This window comes from Spermophilus citellus (genome assembly GCF_964194105.1).
Source record: "Spermophilus citellus genome assembly, chromosome: 3".
Lineage (NCBI taxonomy): Eukaryota > Metazoa > Chordata > Mammalia > Rodentia > Sciuridae > Spermophilus > Spermophilus citellus.
The window spans coordinates 10,514,304-10,533,968 of NC_138184.1; the positions used below are offsets into that span (position 1 = coordinate 10,514,304).

General features: G+C 61.4%; 1 protein-coding gene and 1 long non-coding RNA gene across 3 annotated transcripts in view; one reads left to right on the top strand and one right to left on the bottom strand.

The window, feature by feature from the left end:
• LOC308644214 (voltage-dependent P/Q-type calcium channel subunit alpha-1A-like) overlaps nt 1-17,442 on the bottom strand; it is a 21,740-nt gene extending 4,298 nt beyond the window's left edge. For both annotated transcript variants that reach the window (XM_081285057.1, XM_081285056.1), the window contains exons 1-13: nt 17,326-17,442; nt 16,484-16,600; nt 16,108-16,173; nt 15,824-15,939; nt 13,908-14,058; nt 12,662-12,789; nt 10,470-10,566; nt 7,916-8,021; nt 3,103-3,210; nt 2,907-3,007; nt 1,796-1,905; nt 1,558-1,696; nt 1,317-1,430 (exon numbers count right to left, since the gene is read on the bottom strand). In XM_081285057.1, the coding sequence (XP_081141183.1) occupies nt 1,317-1,430; nt 1,558-1,696; nt 1,796-1,905; nt 2,907-3,007; nt 3,103-3,210; nt 7,916-8,021; nt 10,470-10,566; nt 12,662-12,789; nt 13,908-14,058; nt 15,824-15,939; nt 16,108-16,173; nt 16,484-16,600; nt 17,326-17,421 (1,449 nt within the window). In that variant the 5' untranslated portion in view covers nt 17,422-17,442. The remainder of the gene's footprint in view (nt 1-1,316; nt 1,431-1,557; nt 1,697-1,795; nt 1,906-2,906; nt 3,008-3,102; nt 3,211-7,915; nt 8,022-10,469; nt 10,567-12,661; nt 12,790-13,907; nt 14,059-15,823; nt 15,940-16,107; nt 16,174-16,483; nt 16,601-17,325) is intronic.
• On the top strand, nt 5,074-8,748 carry LOC308644216. Its single transcript, XR_014020925.1, has 3 exons — nt 5,074-5,155; nt 5,482-5,600; nt 7,938-8,748. It is a non-coding gene; the product is annotated as an uncharacterized lncRNA (long non-coding RNA).
• Nucleotides 17,443-19,665: the final 2,223 nt, after the last annotated feature.

Below are 19,665 nucleotides of genomic sequence, written 5' to 3' on the forward strand. Positions count from 1 at the left end.
CTCCTCGGGAGGGCGGTGGGATGGTCCCTCCTGCCTCCCCGCGAGTGGGCCCAGCCACGGGGCAAACGGCCACGCAGACACACGCAGCAGGCACACGCTGCCCCGCAGCCGCACGGAGACCCGACAGGGACACGCCCGCAGCTGCCCACACCCCCAGCTCTGCCTCCCAGGACCGCCCGTGCCAGACCCACGAGTGTGCGTGCCCGGCACACGCCACGCACAAGTGAGTGTGCTGGTGTGCACGCATGTGGGGTGTATGAGGTGCGGGTGTGAGGTGTGCATGAAAGGTGCGTGCACGTGAGGTGCGGGTGCATGAGGTATGTAAGGTGCATGTGCGTGAGGTGTGAGGGTGCGTGAGGTGCACGTGCATGAGTGGGTATGTGAGGGGTGGGTGTGTGAGGTGCGCAGGTGTGAGGTGGAGGTGTGAGGTGCACGTGCGTGAGGTGTGGGTGCTTGAGGTGCATAAGGTGCGTGTGTGAGAGTTGCGTGCGTGAAGGGCGGGTGCGTGAGGCGCGCGTGTGAGGTGCGTGTTCGTGGGTGCGCGTGTGAGGGGTGGGTACGTGGGGTGCGCAGGTGTGAAGTGAGGTGCATGAGGTATGCAGGTGTCAGGTGTGAGGTGCACGTGCGTGAGGTGCATGTGTAAGGTGCGTGTGCGTGAGTTGCGCGTGTTAGTTGCGCTCGTGAAGGGTGCGCGTGTATGAGGTGTGCGTGAGGTGCTGGTGCGTGAAGTGGGAGTGTATGAGGTGTGCGTGTGAGGTGAGGGTGTGTGAGGTGCGCACGCGTAGGTGCGTGTGTGAGGTGCGTGTGTGTGAGGTGCGTGGAATTTCGGGGTGCACGTGCTGGGTTTTCCCCAGTGCTGGAAGGGAACCCAGGGCGTGTGCGGGGCCAGGCGGCTGCACGCGGGCCACGCCCAGCCCGGTAGTGGCCTGGGCTTGTCGTCGGGGACTGAGCCCACAGCTCCACCCCGCGCTGCACCGCGGCCCTCCCTCAGGTTTTCAGAGGCCCAGGGCGGCCTTGAACTTGGATCCTGCCAGCACAGGGCCGGCTCCGAGCAGGGCGGTGCCCCCTGGGCCATGGCTTCCGGAGGGCAGCTCTCCCGGCCGCAGCCCCTCCCTCTCTGTCCCCAGCAGGGCAGAGGAGAACCACTGGCCGTGGCCACCAAGCTCACCCGAGGGCCCTCCCCTTGCTGGCTCCACCAGGGGGGCCAAGGGCCAGGCCTGTCAGGGGCTCCCGGTGAGGCCAGCATGGGGGCTGCAGGAGGGGGCTGCCCGCACGGTGCGGTGCGGTGGCCCCGCTGGGGCGGTGAAAGCCCTCACCTGGTTCTCGGCCGGGAGGCGGGGCATGGAGGCGGCGCGGGCCTGGCCTTCCATGGGGAGGTAATGCTCGCTGTCCGAGTAGCCATCGGTGCCCATCTCGCGCATCTCCACCGACTGCGGGGCAGAGGGCAGGGCCTGGTTAGCCCCGGGGCCTGACACGGGGCCTCAGGGAAGGCTCGGTGTCTGTGGGGGGTGCCTGCTGCAGGCGCCATCGAACTGGGACCCTTGGGGGCAGGGGCACCTGAGAGCTGGGCTGACTGTTGGGCAGGTCGGCCGGGGGTCCTCGCTCTGGGCTCCACGTGCCCGTCTTCTGGAACATCTCCTGGGCCCGCTGCGTCACCCAGGACGGACTCTCCTTGATGCCGCCTTCATGAGCCATCCTGTGGGGGACACAGAGGCAGGTGGGCAGGGAACTCAGGGGTTCTGCCTGGGCGCTGGCACCTCACTGCCCCTCCCACTCTGGCCAGACCCACACTCACAGGCTGACTCCGGGGTCCAGCTGGGTGGAGGGGAGGGCATTCTGGCCGGGTCCCCCCTCCTGTGACGGGGACGGGGGCTCCATGCGCTGGAACATGAGAGGGGTCCGGTTCTGGGGGGTAGAGAGCAGCATGTGTGCACAGGGGCAGGGACGGGGTGGGGACGAAGGAGGGGAACGGAGGCTCAGGCTGTGGGCGAGGCTGGGCTGAGCAGAGCAGGGGGAGGCTTTGGAGGGGGTGCTTAGACCCCACCCTGCGACACTCCAGAAGTCCCCCACCACTTTTTTGCAGTGTTGGGGATGGAACCCTGGGCCTGCTGATCAGTCACTCAGGTCTGATCCACCTGGACTCCTCCACTCCCCAGTCGGCCCCGCCCTGGCCTCTGCCTGGCACCTGGCACCTGGAGCACCCCAGCCCTCCCGGCTCCCCCACCTTAGTGCCCGGAGGGTGTCCATGGGCTAGACCTGGCCCCTCCACTGTGCAGGACCCTTCCAGCTCCCCTCTCAGTTGGGATAAAACTGAGTGTCCCCTCCATCTCTGAGCTCTGCCCTGTGACTCCAGCCCAATGTCCCCCTGGCTCACCGTCCTCTGCCCCTCTCCGTCCTCCTCGTCCTCCAGCCTCAGCCTTTGCACTGTCTCTTCCCTCTGCCGAGGACGCTGTTCCCTGGGTACCAGCCTGCTCCTGTCGTCCTCCCTCCCTGCCTTCCGGTCTCCATGCCCCACCTGCGCAGCTCCAACACCGCTCCCCTCTTCTCCCCTCTTCAGGTCTGCAGGGCGCCATGGCCCTCATTATTTGCCACCATGAGATGTGCTTAGTCACTTGCTGCTGTTGGTGGGTCCCCACCTAGAATGGCTGCTCTCTGAGGGCAGGAATCTGGTCTGTTCTGCTCCCATCTGCAACCCCCCGGTGACCGATGACCCGAGCACTGGGGACAGCACCCAACACCCAGTGACCTTCAGCAAGTGCTGGTGGAGGGGACAAATCGTCCAGGCTGCATTTCCTTGAGATGGCCCTGCTTGGCAGTGACCTGCCCTAGTTCTGGTTGGTTCCCATGGTAACAAGCCAGCCCCTGTCTTCCAGCTTGGGTGTCCCCAGGGCGATGGACGCCGGTACCTGCTCCTCGCGCATGGCCTGCAGCTTCTTGGCCTTGCTTTGCCGGTAATACTCCATGATCATCATGGCTGCGTAGATCTTCCCCACCGTCAGGTCCGTGGCTGGGGGCACAGGAGAGCTCAGGTGCCGCCTGCCCCTCCTGGCTCCCGCCCCCACTGTGCTGGGGGTCCCGGCCCCGGGTGGGCTCGGCTCTTACATTTGTGAGGTGTGACCAGCAGGTCCAGCGTCTTCTGGGACAGGTTTGGCCAGATGGCCATCATCTCCTTCCTCAGCTCTGCGTCCATCTGCTGCTTGTCGGCCCCACCTGCAGTGTGGGCGCAACAGATGCTGACTGCCTCCCCGGCACCAGCAGCCTCTGGGGCAGCTGCCAAGCCACAGCTCCCTAGAGTGTGGCCACAGCCGCTGTGATCCCAGAGGAAGTCCTGGTCCTCGGCAGGGCCAGGGCTGGGGGACGGCTTTGTAGGGACAGTCCAGTGCTGCAAGGGGCTGGGTCAGCTGAGGGCCCAGTCCTGGCTGCCACTCTCACCAAGTGCCTGGCTAAGTCGCTAGACTCTCCTCTCTCTGTGCTGGGGATGGAACCCAGAGCCTTCTGCCACTGAGCCACACCCAGCCTCTGCACGTGCACCGTTAGGAACCTCAGTTACTCCATCTGAGAATGGGGTGACAACGGTCCCTAATCTGTCTGGCTGAGGACCAAGGGAGTTAATGTGCGTCCAGCCCTCGGACAGCGTCTCCCCCAGGGTCAGTACTGCAGCTCTATCCTTTGAACGTGGGCCACCCCCTCTCCAGCCCCTGTTGGAACCCAGTTCCTCTTGTGAGGTGTGAGGACTACAGTCTGGAGGGGCCTCGAGGAAGCCATCAGGATTAAACGGGCCATGAGGGCTCTGTCCCTGGACTGGATCCTGAGGCTTGGAGAGGGAAAGGGCAGACGGCAAAGACACACAGCCACAGGTACTACCCGTCTCTCTCCATGTGATTGGTGCCTGGGACTCTGATAACCAGAAGGCCCTCACCAGACGAGGTCCCCTGATGCCGGACCTTCCATACCTTGATCCAAAATGTTATTTTTATTTTATTTTTTTAAATTTTTTTTTAGTGCTGGGATGGAACCCAGGGCCTCACGCAAGCTAGGCAAGGGCTCTACAACTGAGCTGCACCCTGGCGCTAGAAGGGCCTTTTTGCTAACGCGCAGGTGAAACTCAAAGCTCAGATCTATTTTGTTGTTGTTTTTTTAAACAAAATAGATCTGAGCTTTGAGTTTCAGGTCTATTTTGGAGCAAGGACACTGAAGCCAGGGACAGTTGAACTGCTGCCCCACCCCGCCTCCTCGGACCTGGGCTCGCTCCGGCTCCCGCTGTCTACTCCGCATGCCGCCACCAGAGGGCGCCGCGAGCACCTGCGTCAGGCCCCACTCGGGCGGAGCGCCCGAATTCTCAGGCCAGGCTCACGGTTCCCTGCCTGCTCTGTCCTCAGCCCCGCGGCTCCTCCTCACTCCCCTTCAGCCGCACCGACCTCCCCACTGCTCCTTAAATGTGCCCGGCATGCTCCTGCCTCAGGCCGTTCCATGATCCTTGTGCGGTGTGCTTTCTGTGCTAGGACAGTTTCCTAAGAAAATCTGCGTGGCCCCCTCTCTCCCCTCCTCCTGCAGCGGTCTGCTCAGATCCTCTGCCGAAGAGGCCTAGGGGACCTCTGTCACCAAGCACCGTCCCCCCACCCATCGCTTTCTATTGATTTTGGCTCTTTTGACTTAAGTGGTTGTCCCCTATATCACCGCGAGAGGGCGCGCGCACGCCCGTTTTCACCCCTTTCTTTTTGGACTCAGGGTCTCGCTATGTTGCCCACGCGGGCAACTAACTCCTGGCTCCAGTGATCCTGCTGCCTCAGCCTCCCCGGTGGCTGGGACCACAGGCGTGCAGCACCGCACCTCGCCCCTGGCTTCCCTTTCTTTTCTCTCGTGGCCACAGGGTCTAGGGATGTGGAGTTCTGCGGTGGAGTTCTGCGGTCCCTGGGGCGGATCCTCCGGTTGGGAGGTGAAGACCATTGGTGATGACCTGGGATCCCCTTGGCACGGGAACCTTTTCTTCTTCCTTTCTCTTTGCAGAGCTGTGGCTTGAACCCAGGAATGCTCCTCCACTGGCTGCACTCCCGGCCTTCTTTTTTCTTTTAAGACAGGGTCTCGCTAAGGCGCTGAGGCTGGCCTGGAACCTGAGATCCTCCTGCCTCGGCCTCCTGAGCTACTGGAATTACAGGTGGGCACCAGCGCCCTGCCCTTAGGAGGATTTTAAATGTTCCCAACGCAAAGAAATCACAGGCGCTGGGGGCACTGGGTGCTGACTGCCCTGATCTGATCACGACACACCCTGATCTATCCCCCGCACACCGCACCCCACAGACACCTGTAATTATTACATGTCAACTTAAAATAAGATGAACTGGGGCGGGGCTGGGGCTCAGGGGTAGAGTGCTCTCCTAGCACGTGCGAGGGCCTGGGCTCCATCCTCAGACCCCATAGAAATCAATCAATAAATAAAGGTATAAAATTATAAAAAGAAATATACTACAAACATGTTTCTAGTTTCTCTGGGAGAGAAGAAACCATCTGCTATGAGGGGCTGAACTGTGTCCCCGTCCCCTGCCAAGTTCCTACGGTGCAGCCCTCACCACCACCATGGCCGTGGCTGGAGCCTCAGCAAGGTTAGTGGGGCCCTAGGAGGGCAGCTGGTGTCCTGGACAAAAGGGCCAGGGAGGGTGGCCCCTGGGCGCCAAGGCTAAGGCTGAGGACAAGCCTGCGGCCACCCTAGTCCATTGCAGCCACCCAGTGCGTGGTCCTGGTGGCCTGAGCAGACAAACACCTGCGCTCAGGCCAGAGCAGGGCCTCTGACTTCGCCAGCCAGGACGCTGGGCACGATCCTGGCTGAGGCATCTGGAGCCGTGGGTGCTGAGCAGCCTCCCTGCCGGAAGCCACACCCTGCCCATGTGGAGACCCAGGCTGTGGCAGGCCTGCCAGGTGTCCCTGGGTCAGAATGCCCTCGATGGGAACCACCCGTCCCTCTGCCCAGTGGCTCTGGGCTGCACTCAGGCTGGGAAAAGCATGGTGTGACCTCTGCGAGGTGGCGGGTTCGTATGAGGCTGCCTTGGGCTTGCTCCTTCTTGGGTACAGAACTACTGGCACTGGGGATCCCGGGGCAGGAGGTCCTTGGCAGGTGGGCAGCAGTCACCCCAGCTGGCTGCCTCGGGTGCTGCCCGAGGGGTCTGCCTCCTGTCTCCCCCGAGTGGTCAGCTGGACCCCACCTCATGGCTGCAGGTGCCCCTGTGTGGGGAACGCAGAGCCACCTCTCGGGGTTCGACACACAGAGGCCACTCCATGCAGTGACAACCAAGAAGGTCCCTGGACACTGGCCAGTGTTCCTGAGGGCGGAACTGCCTCTGCCTCTGAACCTGGACCCCACCTCCCCCGTTCTTCTCGCCGTAGCGCTTGTCACCCTCTAGCTGTTAACTCTACTTGGTGGCTCCCGGGACCCAGGCCTGAAGGCTGCCCCTCCACCAGGTGGCTGGCCGGCTCTTGCCTCAGCTGCAGTGTGTATTGTGCCCCTTTCTCCTCGGTGCCTGGGGACAGGGGGTCGCTCTCCCCTGTGGTATCCCAAATGCCGAGGGCAGGGCTGGGCACACATCAGGTGCTCGACTAATGCTTTTGCTCAGAGCCACCATCATGGTCGCCAGTGGGGGCCCCAGACAGGGTGCCAGGAAGCCAGGGCCAGCCGAGGCTCCCGGCTGGGGGAGCTCTTCCAAGGACAAGGCAAGGGCGGCCCTGCCTTGGGAATGCCGTGTGCGGGGGAGGACAGTGTGGCCACCAGGTGCTCTGGCCCCTGTTACTACCCCGCCCGGAGCTCCTGTCCCCCACAAGACCCTACTGCTGCCCATCAGGGTCAGCGCCCTCCAGGGGCGGCCAGGGCTGCGGGTTTACATCTACCCAGGCAGGTGGCGGCTCTGCCCTCTTGGCCTGGGGCAGAGGGAGGCCTAAGTCCCTCAGGAGGAGGCCCCGGGTCCAACATAACATCTAGGACCCAGGGAGGACAGGGGGAATGGCCTTTTCCAGATTCTCCTGGACAGACACAAAGAGAGGGACGGAGGCAGAGGGACAGAGAGGGCCCCCACCTGCCTCCCCGGTGCACAGGGTGGCGACATAATATCTGAGAACCTGCAAAGTGAGGGGGCTCATTTGTCCCCTGTGGCCTAAGCCAGCAGCAGAGGAAGCTCAGGGCGTCCAGGGACGGGTGTGGGCGCCCCCACGGCAGGCTCCAGGGAACCCCAAGAGGCCGCCTCGGTCCTGTGGCCGGGGACTGAAGGCTCCTGGATAAAGTCACAGCCAAGTTCTTCTGGGTCCTTCAGAGACCAGCCCCGCCTGTCCAAGCCCTGGGCTCCGGCCGTGGAGACCCAAGTGTGGAACTCAGGGCATCTGAGAACCGCCTCCTGACACAGGGACGTCCGCAGCCACTAAATCTGGTGGTACTTGAGACTCGGAGCTAAATGAGCTGGGGACCGGACCCAGGGCCCGTGCACCTTGGCAGGTGCCCTGCCCACGAGCTGTCCCCGCCCAGCTGCTGTTCTTCATAAGGTTCCCCGCCTCAGGTTATTTCACGACAGTGACAGACATTGGACTAACTCAGGTTGACCGCCCAGGTCTGTGGTCCCCACAGAGGGAGCCCGTGGAGATGAGGCTGGAGGGGTCCCCGCCTCTGCTCTAGAGCCGGGGCGTCTCCTCCTTGAGGCCAGGTCGGTTGAGGCTCTGTCCTGCCCCACCCCTGCCTCAGGGCCTTTGCGCCTCCGGAGCCTTCTCCCCAGGTTTTTCCCTCAGAACCTTCTTGGGGAGCCCCCCTGTCTACAGGGGTGTCTGGCGCACATGACAGGACACACTGAGGGTTTGCGGAAGAGTGCCCGGCGACAAAGGGGTGGCATCTCTGCCCTGTGCCTGCTTCCCCCTCCGGGCGACCAGTCGGCCCTGCCCTTACCTTTGGCTATCTTGATGTCCAGGGCTGTGCGGATCAGCGCCATGAGGGTGGAGTTGAAGTGGACGGTGTTGTCATCCGCGACGGGCAAATCCATCCGCAGGAGCCTCTACAGAGAACCCGGGGGAGGGCCGTCACTCTTGGGTCCTCCTCTGGGGTCCCCGGCGAGCCACACCCACCCCATCGGGGACCTCCAGGAGAACTCTGAAGGCCACGGCGGCCCCACGCCCAGCCCCGAGTTTCCCAGTCTCCTCCGGTGGCCGCAGGGAGGGCACAGGGCTCTCCTGCGCGTCCTCGCCCCTCCTCGTCCCGCCGCCCTCCCAGGCGCCCGGCCTCAGAGCTCTCCTGGATGGCTCCGTCCCCGTCTGACCCCAGAGAGAGCAAAGCCCAGTCCAGCACGTGCAGCAGCCAGCAGAGGGTCCCCGGGCCACAGTCGCAGGCACCCGCCCCGCCCCTGTACGGCTGGACCAGGGCAGCCCCGCTGGACACAGGTCACATTCCTCTGGGAGGCAGCAGGCAGGCGCCCCGCGGGTGGGGCAGGCCCCTCGCAGCATGCAGCGAGGTGACACGGAACAGCACAGACATGCGCATGCAGACGGAATCTCGAGACTCATTCATAGCTCTGTGGAAAGTGTATCTGGGGGCATGGCCGGACCTGGGCTGTGTGCAGCAGGAGGGGACGGGGTGGGGCATTCCCAGGCCCAGGGAAGATGATATTCCCTGTGTCCCAGGCAGGGGCTCTGTCCCCTGCTGGGTGGTGACGGAGGGGGTGTCAGGCTGGTGTGCACCAGCCCAGACAGAGGTGGCACAGATAGGGCTTTGGGATTCACCAGGGATTTCTGATACACATGGACAGAAAACAGGGAAAGAGGGTAGGGGACAGGAAACCTGGGGAAGGAACAAGTGGTATCTGGGGCAGGTCAGGGAGGGAGGCAGTGGTTAAACACAGAGAGGGTGGGGCTGGGGCTGGGACAGGGGTTTGAGCCTCAGCACCACATAAAAATAAAGGCATTGTGTTGTGTCCATCTACACCTAAAAAATAAATATTAAAAAAAAAATAAAAGAACACAGGGGGGCTTGGTGTACAGCTGTGCATGTTATACACTGCACAAAGGGCTCCCCAACTCAGAAATCATGGATTTGCATATTTAATACAACAGTTCCTCTCATTAGCATAAAAGTATCTTGGTCTGATCACATCCGTGGGTTACAACAATTTCCCAGCAGACAAAGTGTTCTGTGGAAAGGGCGTCCTTTTAAGTTTGCACAAAGGTGCCTTGGAGGCTCTGCATAGAGACGGAGCGAGGGGTCTCCTTCCCTCTCTACTGTGCCCACACACACCCTGAGAGAAGGGACAGGAGAAATGGAGCCGGTGTGGTGGTGCACACCTATAATCCCAGTTGCTCAGAGGCTGAGGCAGGAGGATTGTAAATTCAAGGCCAGCCCAGGTAGGTTAGTGAGACCATCTCAAAACAAGAAGGCCGGGTGTGGCTCAGAGGCAGGGCACTCTGGGTTCCATCCCCAGTGTGGGGTGAGGGAGCTTGAGGGGGACAGGTAGGGCGGCTTGTCCTGGCCTCCACTGAGGAGGGGAGGGAGGCTGGCAGACCAGGTGAGAGGGGTGAGGGCGGGGGCTGCGGGAATCACACAGACAGGAGACACGCGGAAGGTTAGGGTTAGGATTGGACAGGAAGAGGATGAGGGGGGATGGGGTCTTGCAGGTGTATGTCCCTGAGCTTCTCAAGGATGAGTGGGGGGAACAGAGCGTTTGTCCTGGGGTGCCACGGGAGATTCCAGGGGGGGCCTAGGGCCTGGCTCAGCCGCCTGGCGGCAGCCCCTCACACCCTCAGCAAGCATGCACCCCCCGGTCGGCCACGGCGCCTGCCCGCCCCAGGCCCCGCCAAGGCAGCGTGCATGGCCTGCGTCAGTGTGCCACCGTCCAGGGGTCCAGCTGCGGCCCGCCTGCCCGCTCTGGAACAACGGAGAGGCCGGTTGGGGTGACTTTGGGGGATGGGTGGCATGGGATGGGGGCTGGGGAGGCACCTCCAGGGGAGGGGGAGCTCTTGGGAGCATCGGATCCCCAAGGCCTGAGTCAGAGATCAGCTTCAGGTGTGTGCGTGGAAGGTCCCCGGGGCCTGGGGACTCAGGTGGCACAGAAGATGGGCCGGGGCCTAGCCTCTGTCCTGAAGGGTCCCTGTCCTGTCCTGGGTGCAGGGGCTGCTCTGGGGTCAGAGATGCCACTGTGACTCCCTGGAAGCAGGTTGTGTCCAATTTGGTTCCCCAGGGACCGAGTGGCCGCCAGGGGACCTGGGTGTCCCCCCCCTCCCTCCAGCATGTCGGCCATAATGGAGTCTCAGAGCACGTAGACACTCATCAGAAAGGACAACACTGTGCTGCTTAGAGTAGAGGGACGGCAGGAGCCAGTTACTCAAGGAGAAAAGAAAAAAGAAAAAACAAGAAGAAGAAAAGAGGGGGGTGGAAGAAGACTCGGCCGGGCGTTTCTGTCGAGCACTGAAAAATCCCCAGTGCCTGGACACCGCAGTCGGCACAGGTAGACTACCTTGTAGGCCACTCTGGCCGGACACTTCTTCCCCAGACCCAGGGGCGGAGACATGTGTCTCAGCATCTGATACATGTCCGGGTAAGGCATGCGGCCCCTGGCAGCACAGAACAGAAAACGAGGGACAGAACCAAGGGAGGGGGTGGAGGAGGGGGAACGGAGGAAAACCAAAACCAAAACCAAAAAAAAAAAAACAAACCACACGAGCCGAAAAAATAGAGAAAGATGCAGAGAAATGATAAAATAGAGATTTCAAACAAATGGAAAAGAGGAGGAAAAAATGGAAGAAAAGGTGATTAAAAATGAGTATTTCACTGCTCACGAGCAGGGGAGAGTCGGGCTCGACCTGGGTTGGAGCTGGGACGTGGTGGGTGCGGAGGGGGGTCTCCTGGCGGGCAGCCGGGAGCTGAGCCTCGCTCGCGGGGTCATTTTGAAAGGGGGGCGACATTCTCTGGTTTGGCTGAGGCTGGTCTCTGAGGGGGCCGAGGGGGAGGGGCCAGGTGGGGAGGGGGCTGGGGCTCTGGGAGTGGGGTACGGGGGAGAGTGGAGCGTGGGGCAGAGTCACACCCCACCCCGAGGTGGAGCTGATCTGGGGTGCCGTGGAGACCCCGGGATGGGCGGCCAGCTAAGAGCAAGCAGAGATGGCCGAGGGAACACAGGAGTGTGCGTCCATGCTTCATCGACCACATGGCCGCATTCTGTCGCCTACACGTCTTCTAGTTCAATGCAAGAGAGAGATGGCTCTGTGTTTAGATATATATATATATATATATATATGAAATATATATATTGAAGACCCCAAGCCACGCTCATTCCAGGATGCTAGCAGGTTTTAGTGGAAGTCAAACCTTGCAAGCAACCCTATGAGGACATTTCTTGCCTAGGCCGAGAGGGGGGGAGATTACGCGCAATAAACTGTACATGTCCTTATAATGGATCCGACCGCTGAAAGGGAAGACAGGGTTAGTGAGCGCGGCCCAGGCTGCCTTTGCCCCCGCCCCCAGCCCTCGGTGGGGCAGGGACAGCAGGGGCTGGACCTCCTGGTCTCTGGGACTGCTGCAGGCTTGGGAGAGGAGAGGTCTCTGGGGACATTCGGACACTGGGCCCCGGGCGGGTCTGGTGGCTGTGCTGGGGGTCTTAGACCCGCACCTCCCCCCAGGCCCTTGGCTTCTTGCCTCCTGGCACAATCTATGTGGGCTACACTGAGGGGGCTGGTGACAGAGAGAAGGGGGACAGCAACGGACCTAAAATCGAAAGAGGAAGAGTTAGGAACCCGCGGCACCTCTGGCCTTGGGGAGGGCTTGTCTGGGCTGCGGGGCTGGAGAGACCCATCCTCCCGCCCCCTCCTTGAGGCCTCCCTGCCAGGGCGGTGGCCAGAGGACAGGAGGACTCGGCCAACGAGGCCCCCTCAGTAATGCACTTTCAGGTGCCGAGACCAGCCCCACCTAGAGTCCCCGTGGCTGGGGGCTCCAGGCCGCTCCAGGGGCCTCTGAGTGTCTGCAAGGGCCTGGTGTCGAGCGCACTCAGAGCCCACCCAGGTATGGGGGAGCCGAGCTGGGCCCCTCCAGCCCGCAGTGGCCTCTGGTCTCCAGAGATGGACGCTCTTTCTTCAAGGTCATGGGGAGGCAAGGGCCCATCCCCCTGGCGGCTCTAGTGGTTTTGTTTGAATGGTCACTGGGGATCCACCTCAGGGTCACATGACCACTGAGCCACGTCGCCAGCCCAATTTTGTCTTTTATTTAGAGACAGGGTCTCCCTGAATTGCTTAGCACCTTGCTTTTGCTGATCGCCGCTGGGTGACAGGCGTGCGTCACCGCAGCCAGCTCGCTCCAGGTTTTGGAGGGGGTTCTGGGGCTCCCATCTTGTGCCAGATCTCGGCTGCCCAGCTGGGCCAGCCTCTCCCCTATGCCCCAGCGGAGTCCACTGGAGGCTGCAGCTCCTCCCAGGGCCTGCTGCGCTAACCCTTCAGGGCGCAGCAGGGCTCCCTCATCCTCCGGGTGACCCTCCCCTCCCTTCCTAGGGACAGGGCTTTGGCAGGGGTGAGACCCTGAGGTTCTCCTTCTCTCCTCTGGACCGACGCAGGTGGGGTCCCTGCCAGAGCCTGGGACCCACGCCCAGGACCCGCCTGCCCACGTCCCAGCTCCGGCAGGAGGCCCACCCCAGTGTGGCCGGGGGACCCAGGCACTCCTTACCAAGCGGCAGGGTCGTACTCGGCCCAGACACGCACGTATTCATCCAGGTGGTGGGGGCCTAGGATGGAGGAGTCTCGGGTGAGGTACTCAAAGTTGTCCATGATGACGGCGACGAAGAGGTTCAGCATCTGTGGGGCCCCAGGGGGAGACGGGAGTAGGAGGGAGAGAGCTGAGGTGGCTGGCGGACGCACCCACTGAACTCCCGCAGAGGCCCGGGGACAGAGAGCGGCAGTGGACCCCGAGGAGACACTCGCTGACCCAAGGAGGACAGCGAGGGTGAGCTCTGGTGAGCTTGGGTGCAGACGGGGAGGGAGAAGGGCAGATGGACGGTGGGGGGGCTGGGAAATGGGTCACACCAAGGGGACCACCGCTGGGGAGGACCCCAGATCCTCCCCCATCTGGGTCTCCAATGGAGGGGATCCTGGCCTTCCCCAGGGAATGGCAGCAATGTCTGGTGACACTCTTGGCTGTCACCCTATTGCGGGGAGGGACAGGGCTATCAGTTGGATCTGGAATGATCTCCAAAGGCTCAACCTAGTGTTCGGCAGTGTTCGGAGGTGGGGCTGGGGAGGTGACTAGGTCACCTGGGCTGGGACCTCATCAACACTGACCCACTGACAGGGTCATAACCGAAGGTGTTGGAGGTGGTGGAAACAGGAAGTGGGGGCACGCCCGGGGAAGGTCTACTGGGTCTTTGGCTCTTTCTCCATCTCCCTCCGCTTCCTGGCTGCATGATGTCCTGCCTCCCCCAGGCCCATCCCAGTGGCTCGAGTGCCCATGGACCCACGTGGCTGAGGCCCTGAACCAGGAGAAGGCTCCCTCCTTCAAGCTGATTTTCTTACGCATTTTTTTTTTTTGGTACCTGGGATTGAACTCGGGAGCACTCGACCACTGAGCCCCATCCCCAGCCCTATTTTGTATTTCATTTAGAGACAGGGTCTCACTGAGTTGCTGAGGCTGGCTTTGCACTCGCCATCCTCCTGCCTCAGCCTCCTGAGCTGCTGGGATTACGCTGTGTCCGACTCTCCTTGGGCTGACATGGTCATCTAGTGTCGGGGGCACCCAGAGGGTGCAAGTTGGGGTGCCCCCAAGCTCAGCGGGATCCACACTGGGAAACTTGGGTTCACTGAGCCCCAGGCTGGCTGGGAGCAGCCCTGAAGGAGCAGATTGGTCTCATCCTAGAGAAATCTGGTCCTGAGCCAGAGAGGAGTCCAGGCCCGCCCGGCCTCCCCTCCCGCAGACTCACCAGGAAGGAGCAGAGGAAGATGAAGGACACGAAGTAAAAATAAGCGAACTCGTTGCCGCAGTCGGCTGTCAGGATGCCAGAGTTCTTGTCACATGGCTTCCCACTGAGGCAGGAGAGCATGATGTTGTGCCAGGCTTCCCCGGTGGCACTCCTGAGGACAGGGACGGGCATCAGGGGCCTGGGCACCCGGCTCTGGCTGGAGGCCAAGACCTCTCGGGAAGGGGCGCGTGTGGGTCAGACACTGGGCTCTGGAGCTGGGTGGGCTGATCTGAGCCCCAGGTCCACTGCCTCCCCTCCCTAGGACATCGGGTGGACATTCTCCTCCTTGGCTGAGCTTTAAAGCCCACGGGGACTTTTGAAAATGCTGGTGCTGGGTGAGGAGCTGGTCAGGGGCAGAGGGCTCGCTCACACACGAGGCGCTGGGCTCCACCCCCAGGATGGGGCAAGCTGAGGCCCACGCTCCACCCGACAGGCGGGACCCGGCCGGACTGGGCCCAGGGACATCTGCATAACCTAAAAGCTCTCCTCCCTCCAGGTGACTCTCCCCGAGAGTCTTTTCTCCCTGGGTCACTGTGCTCCGGGTGAGCTGGCCCCTCACTGTCCTCAAACGTGCCAGCCGTGTCCCGGCCACGATCCCTGTGTCAGCTGTCCCCTCTGCCTGGCCACCCTTCCTGACATCCACATGGCTCCCTCCTCACCTTTGTCCCTCTAACGTCACACCTCCAGACAGGTGTGACCAACAGGCCCTCCATCCCCTTCTTTTTGTTGTTAGATGAACCTATTTTTTTTATTGCGGCAAAATTCTTAAATAGACCGTTTTAACCACTTTGAAACACACGACTCAGTGGCACCAACTGCTGTCACACCGCTAGTGACTGTCAGCACCGCCCACCCCAGAACTTTCTCACCCTCCCCAATTCTGTTCCCTGTAAGTAGTAACTCCCTGCTCTCTGCCCCCAGCCCCGCACCCCCTGTTCCACTTTCCAGCTCTGAATTCACCTATTCTAGGCACCTCCCACACGGGGCACCAGACACCATTTCTGTGTCCCCTTTCCTCCACCTTTTTTTTTTTTAAATATTTATTTTTTAGTTCTCGGGGGACACAACATCTTTGTTGGTATGTGGTGCTGAGGATCGAACCCGGGGCCGCACGCATGCCAGGCGAGCGCGCTACCGCTTGAGCCACATCCGAAGCCCCTCCTCCTCCTTTTTTTCTTTGTGTGTGTGTGGTATTCCTCCTCCACCACTGAGTTACTCACATTCCCAGCCCTTTTTGATTTTATTTTGACGCGGGGTCTCACTAAGTTGCCCAGCTGGCCTCGAACTTACGATCCTCCTACCTCAGCCTCCCGAATAACTGGGCTTACCACACCCAAATCCCCATGCCCTCCTGATCTAAAATTTTATCTCCATCTAGGATCTCCTATAATTGTTTTTACCAATTATGTGTCTTCCTCATGGGAAAATTAACTTCCAAAGGATAGAAAGTGTTTTCCCTCTCCCTCTGCCGTATCCCGGGGTGTGGCAGTGCCTGGAACACAGTAGCTGCTCAATAAACCTCCGCTCGGGGAATGCAGGACGTGCATCCAGGCTTCACCAAAGAATCAACCTCAACAGCCCTAAGCCTCAATTTCCTCAAGTGTCGGATGGGGAGTTCAAGCGTCCCCACCTCAGGAGGCAGTCAGGGGGATTCAACGAGTTGAAGCCTGAAGAAGGCCTTCAGCAACTGCCCTGCCATGGACCCTTGCGCCCCGCACGCCCGAACCAAACCTCCCCAGAAAGGGAGGAGGAGAGTGGGACATTTAAGAGATTAGCGCATGTTCCCCACCGGAGGGGATGGACGTGGGCACACACACCGGAAGAGAAGAATGAAGGCCTCCCCACCCGTGGAAGGGAGAAGCCACGCCCCCTCTCACCGGAAGAGAAGCATGAGCGCCTGGAAGAAGGTCCGGAAGTTGTTGTGCTCAGTGATTTGGAACTCGTCCTCATCACTGTCCTCGTCCTCCATGTCGATGCCGATGTTGCCAAACACCTGCGGAATGGGAGGGTGACCACCAGGGCCAGCCTGCCGCCCCGCAGCCCGTGGCTTCAGGGAAGCCAGCTCCATCTCTTTGCCACCCGATTTGGGCTCCACTGGGCCGCTCCTGCCTGGGGGCGGCTGCCCCTCTGGGTGGCCCGATACCTTAGAGTGCGCGCTCACCTGCATCCCGATGATGGCGTAGATGAAGAAGAGCATGGCAATCAGCAGGCACACATAGGGCAGGGCCTGCGGGAGGGAAGGCAGTGAGGGGTGCTGGGCCCCTCGGCCCACCATTTCCTTCCCTTGTCCCAGCGCGACCCCCACTGGTCGGGGAGGGGGGCACATGCTGCGCGAGTCCCGCCAGCGCTGGTCACTGGGGCTCTGTGATGAGGCCTTCAGAGCTCTGAAGACACCCCAGGGGCAAGAAGTTAGATAGGAGCCCCGAAGATGGCATCCCAGGATGGCTCCTGCACAGAGTCACGTCCAGTTTGATTCCTCTGGAGCACAGGAGTCCGCTCTTCTGAGCCCTGGGCCAGGGGCAGGGGCAGGGGCTCACCTTGAAGGACTGCACGAAGGTCCAGAGAAGAATGCGGATGGTGTAACCCTGACGGAGGAGTTTGATGAGCCGGGCAGCTCGGAAGAGGCGGAGAAAACTCAGGTTGATGAAGTTATTCTGGGGAGATGGAGGGAGAGGGGTGACCATCCACCCACCCCAGGAGCTCAGAGCTGTCACCACTCACAGAGGCCCCTACATGAAGCCAACCAACAGGAAAAAAGCAAGCCAGACCCCAAATAAGGAGGGAAAGGAGAGAAAGCACTATTAATGCAATGGTGCAGAGGGAAAACTCGAAAAAAGGAAGGAAGTCAGGGGCAGAGGGTGGGAAGAAGGAAAGGCATCAACTCAAAAGCATCCGCCCTCCCTGCCAGCCCCACCCGCAGTGGGGAAAAGGAAAGAAAAGGGGGAAGGAGGAGAAGGGAACGGGGTGGGAAAGAAATAACAAAAGATCAAGGAAAAGAAAATATATCCGAATCATCCAATCAGGAAAAAAATCGAGATGGTTTTTATTTCTCCCAACAACCAAATGCACTGAGACGATAGGACACAAGCGGGTCAAGTTGCGGAACCCATCACACGTGTACGATGCACAAACACCGGGGCGGGGGCGGGGGCGGGGTGGGGGTCGCCAGCACGCTCAGGCCTGGAGGACATGTGCGGGTTCCGAGGGCATGTTACGCTCCGAGCCAGAAATGCATCTGTCACGGGACTCACCGGGCACCCTGCCCTGCCCTGCCCTGCCGAGCTGCCCACCCGCTCCTGCCCGCCCTGACCTCACCCCACGGCCAAGAGGAGCAGCGGCTGGAGCCAATGGGGAGAAGCAGAAGAGCATCTTTCCTTACCCCCTTGGCGAGCGGGAATGGGGAGGACGGGAGGGAGCTGGGGCTGTTCGGCTGCAGGGTGAGTCCTCGCTGCCCGCTGAGTCGGAGAAGATGCATTTGGGGCCCTTTTCCCCCCTCTCAGGGATGGCTTCTCAGCTTCTGGGGCTGGGTGGAGTGTCACGGGACCAGGCCTGCGGGAAGCAGGAACGACTCAGCTCCCATGGGGCGGGTGAGCTCCGAATTAACCCCCAGCCCACCAAGGGGCAGGTGCGGGGGGGCCGGGAGGTGGGGCCGTCCCTGCCCCCAGGACCTCCCTGGGTGGACTCTGATTTGCTCAAAAAAGCTTGTCTGCTCACCGGCCTCTGTGTCCTCCCACCCAAGCTAAAAGTGGAGCAGGAGGCTGGCGGGAATGGTGGTCACAACTCCTGGGTGTTTACATGACTGTCCTGAGGCTTCAGGGGACCCTGGCTGGGGGGCTAGAAATCACAAGTGGACCTGTTTGGCCAGTGAAGCTAATTTGTTGGGCCTGAGTAGCATCTTTTTATTTGATTATGGAAAATAGTTGACATCGTTTAAAAATAGGATTTGGTCACTGTCTGCTTTGGGGCAGGCCTGGGCCCCTATGGCCCTGGAGGCTGGCCACATGCCCTGCAGCTTTCCCAGGCCCCTCGTTCTAGCAGTGATGCTGGCTTTCCTGGCTCATGGCCTCTGAGTGATCCCTGCCTCGGGCAGACGTGGAAACCTCCCGCCGCTGGCTAGGACTTGGGGGGTGAGAGGCGGGGGCTAGTGGGTCTCCTGCTAAGGGGACCCCACCTGGAGTCTGGCCTAAGGGATTTGTGGGAGCAGCGATTCAGGCCCCATAGCAAGGCCTAGCACTGCTGAGCCCTCACCCCGCAAATGGCGCAGGGCGACCCATACGGGGAGCCCAGGTATCGCAGCAACCCTCCCGGTCTCAAGCGTGTGCCAATTTGGGCAATGATTACATGGACATTGTCCTTGGTGCTTCTGGGGCACAGGGTTGTGGGGGACTCCCCGCTATGGGGCCTGTGTCTGTCAGTAGCTCTGGCCTGGGAGTGGAATTTCCGAGGTTGGCAAGAGGCCTCTCGGTTGGCTGGTGAGTCAGGTGTTCTATGGGATGCAGCAGCTGGCCCTTAGGCCTGGTGGCCGAAGGGGCTGGGCCCTACCTGACCGCACTGGGCCTGTCAGTGAGAACACCCAAGTTCTCACCAGAGCCCCAGCCCAGCTTGGTTCCGAGATCACCCTCCGTGCCCCTGACCTGACCCCAGCCCTGCCTGGCCACCCAGCTCCACCTGGGGACGGGGCCAACAGCCCAGGTGTCCCCAGCCCCCTCCCGTACACCCCCAGAGTGCAAGCCATCCCTTCCATGGGGCGGATCATAACATGTGGACTCGGGAGCATGCAGAGGCAGGCAGCCCTGGAAGCAGCCTCGGGGCTCAGGATGGAGCCTGCCACCAGGCGGAAGCAGCGGGATCTGGCAGGGAGACGTGCAGACAGCATGCTGCCCCTGGGGAGCCGAGGGAGGAGACACGAGGGAGGTGGGGTAGGGACCGGAGGGGTCTGGTGGGGCGAGGGTCCCGGCAGCCCTCGTCCACCCGTCTCTTCCTGCACCACGTCCTGAGTGCCCCCGGAGCCTCCAGAGCCCCCTCCTAGCTTCCCCAGACCCTGCCCTGCCACTGGCCACAGGCCCTGGGGGCATGGAGTCCTTCCCTTTGTGGTCCTCTCTCCAGTGACGGCTCAGAGCCTGGTGTCCCTCGAGCATGCAGAAGGACATGGGAACCACCTGCCCAAGGGATGCACAGAAATTCTGCCCTCTGCAGACCCCTCCTCCCGCCCGACCTCAGCCCAAAGCTCCAGACGCCCTGCTGCTTGCCTCCCGGGTCCTGCGGGGACCTCAAACTCACCACGCCCACTCCTCCTCCTCCCAGGGCCAGCTCCCTCCTGCCCAGTCCAGCCCCATGCTCTGAGCCAGTCCCTCCAGTTCCCTGCTGCCTCCACTGCCACCTGTCACCTCTTGCTGGGACCTGGTGCCCACCTCCAGCTCAGCCTCATCTCATTGTAGCCAGGCGCTCTCATCTCAACCATTTCAAATCACATCACCGCTTCAATCTTTCCAGGCCTTTCCTGGTGCTTAAGATTCCACAGCAGCGTCCCCTGGCAGGGCCCCTCCCTCCCCAGCTCTCCGCTAGCTTTCCTCTGCCGCTTTGCTCCAGCCACACTCCCTCACCTGCAGCCCGGACCCCTGCTTTCTCCCCTGCCCCAGGGCCTTTTCACCCACCGTCCTGGGGCCTGGAATGCCCTTTTCTCCCCTCTCTACCTTGTTCATGCTGCTCAGCCTTCAGC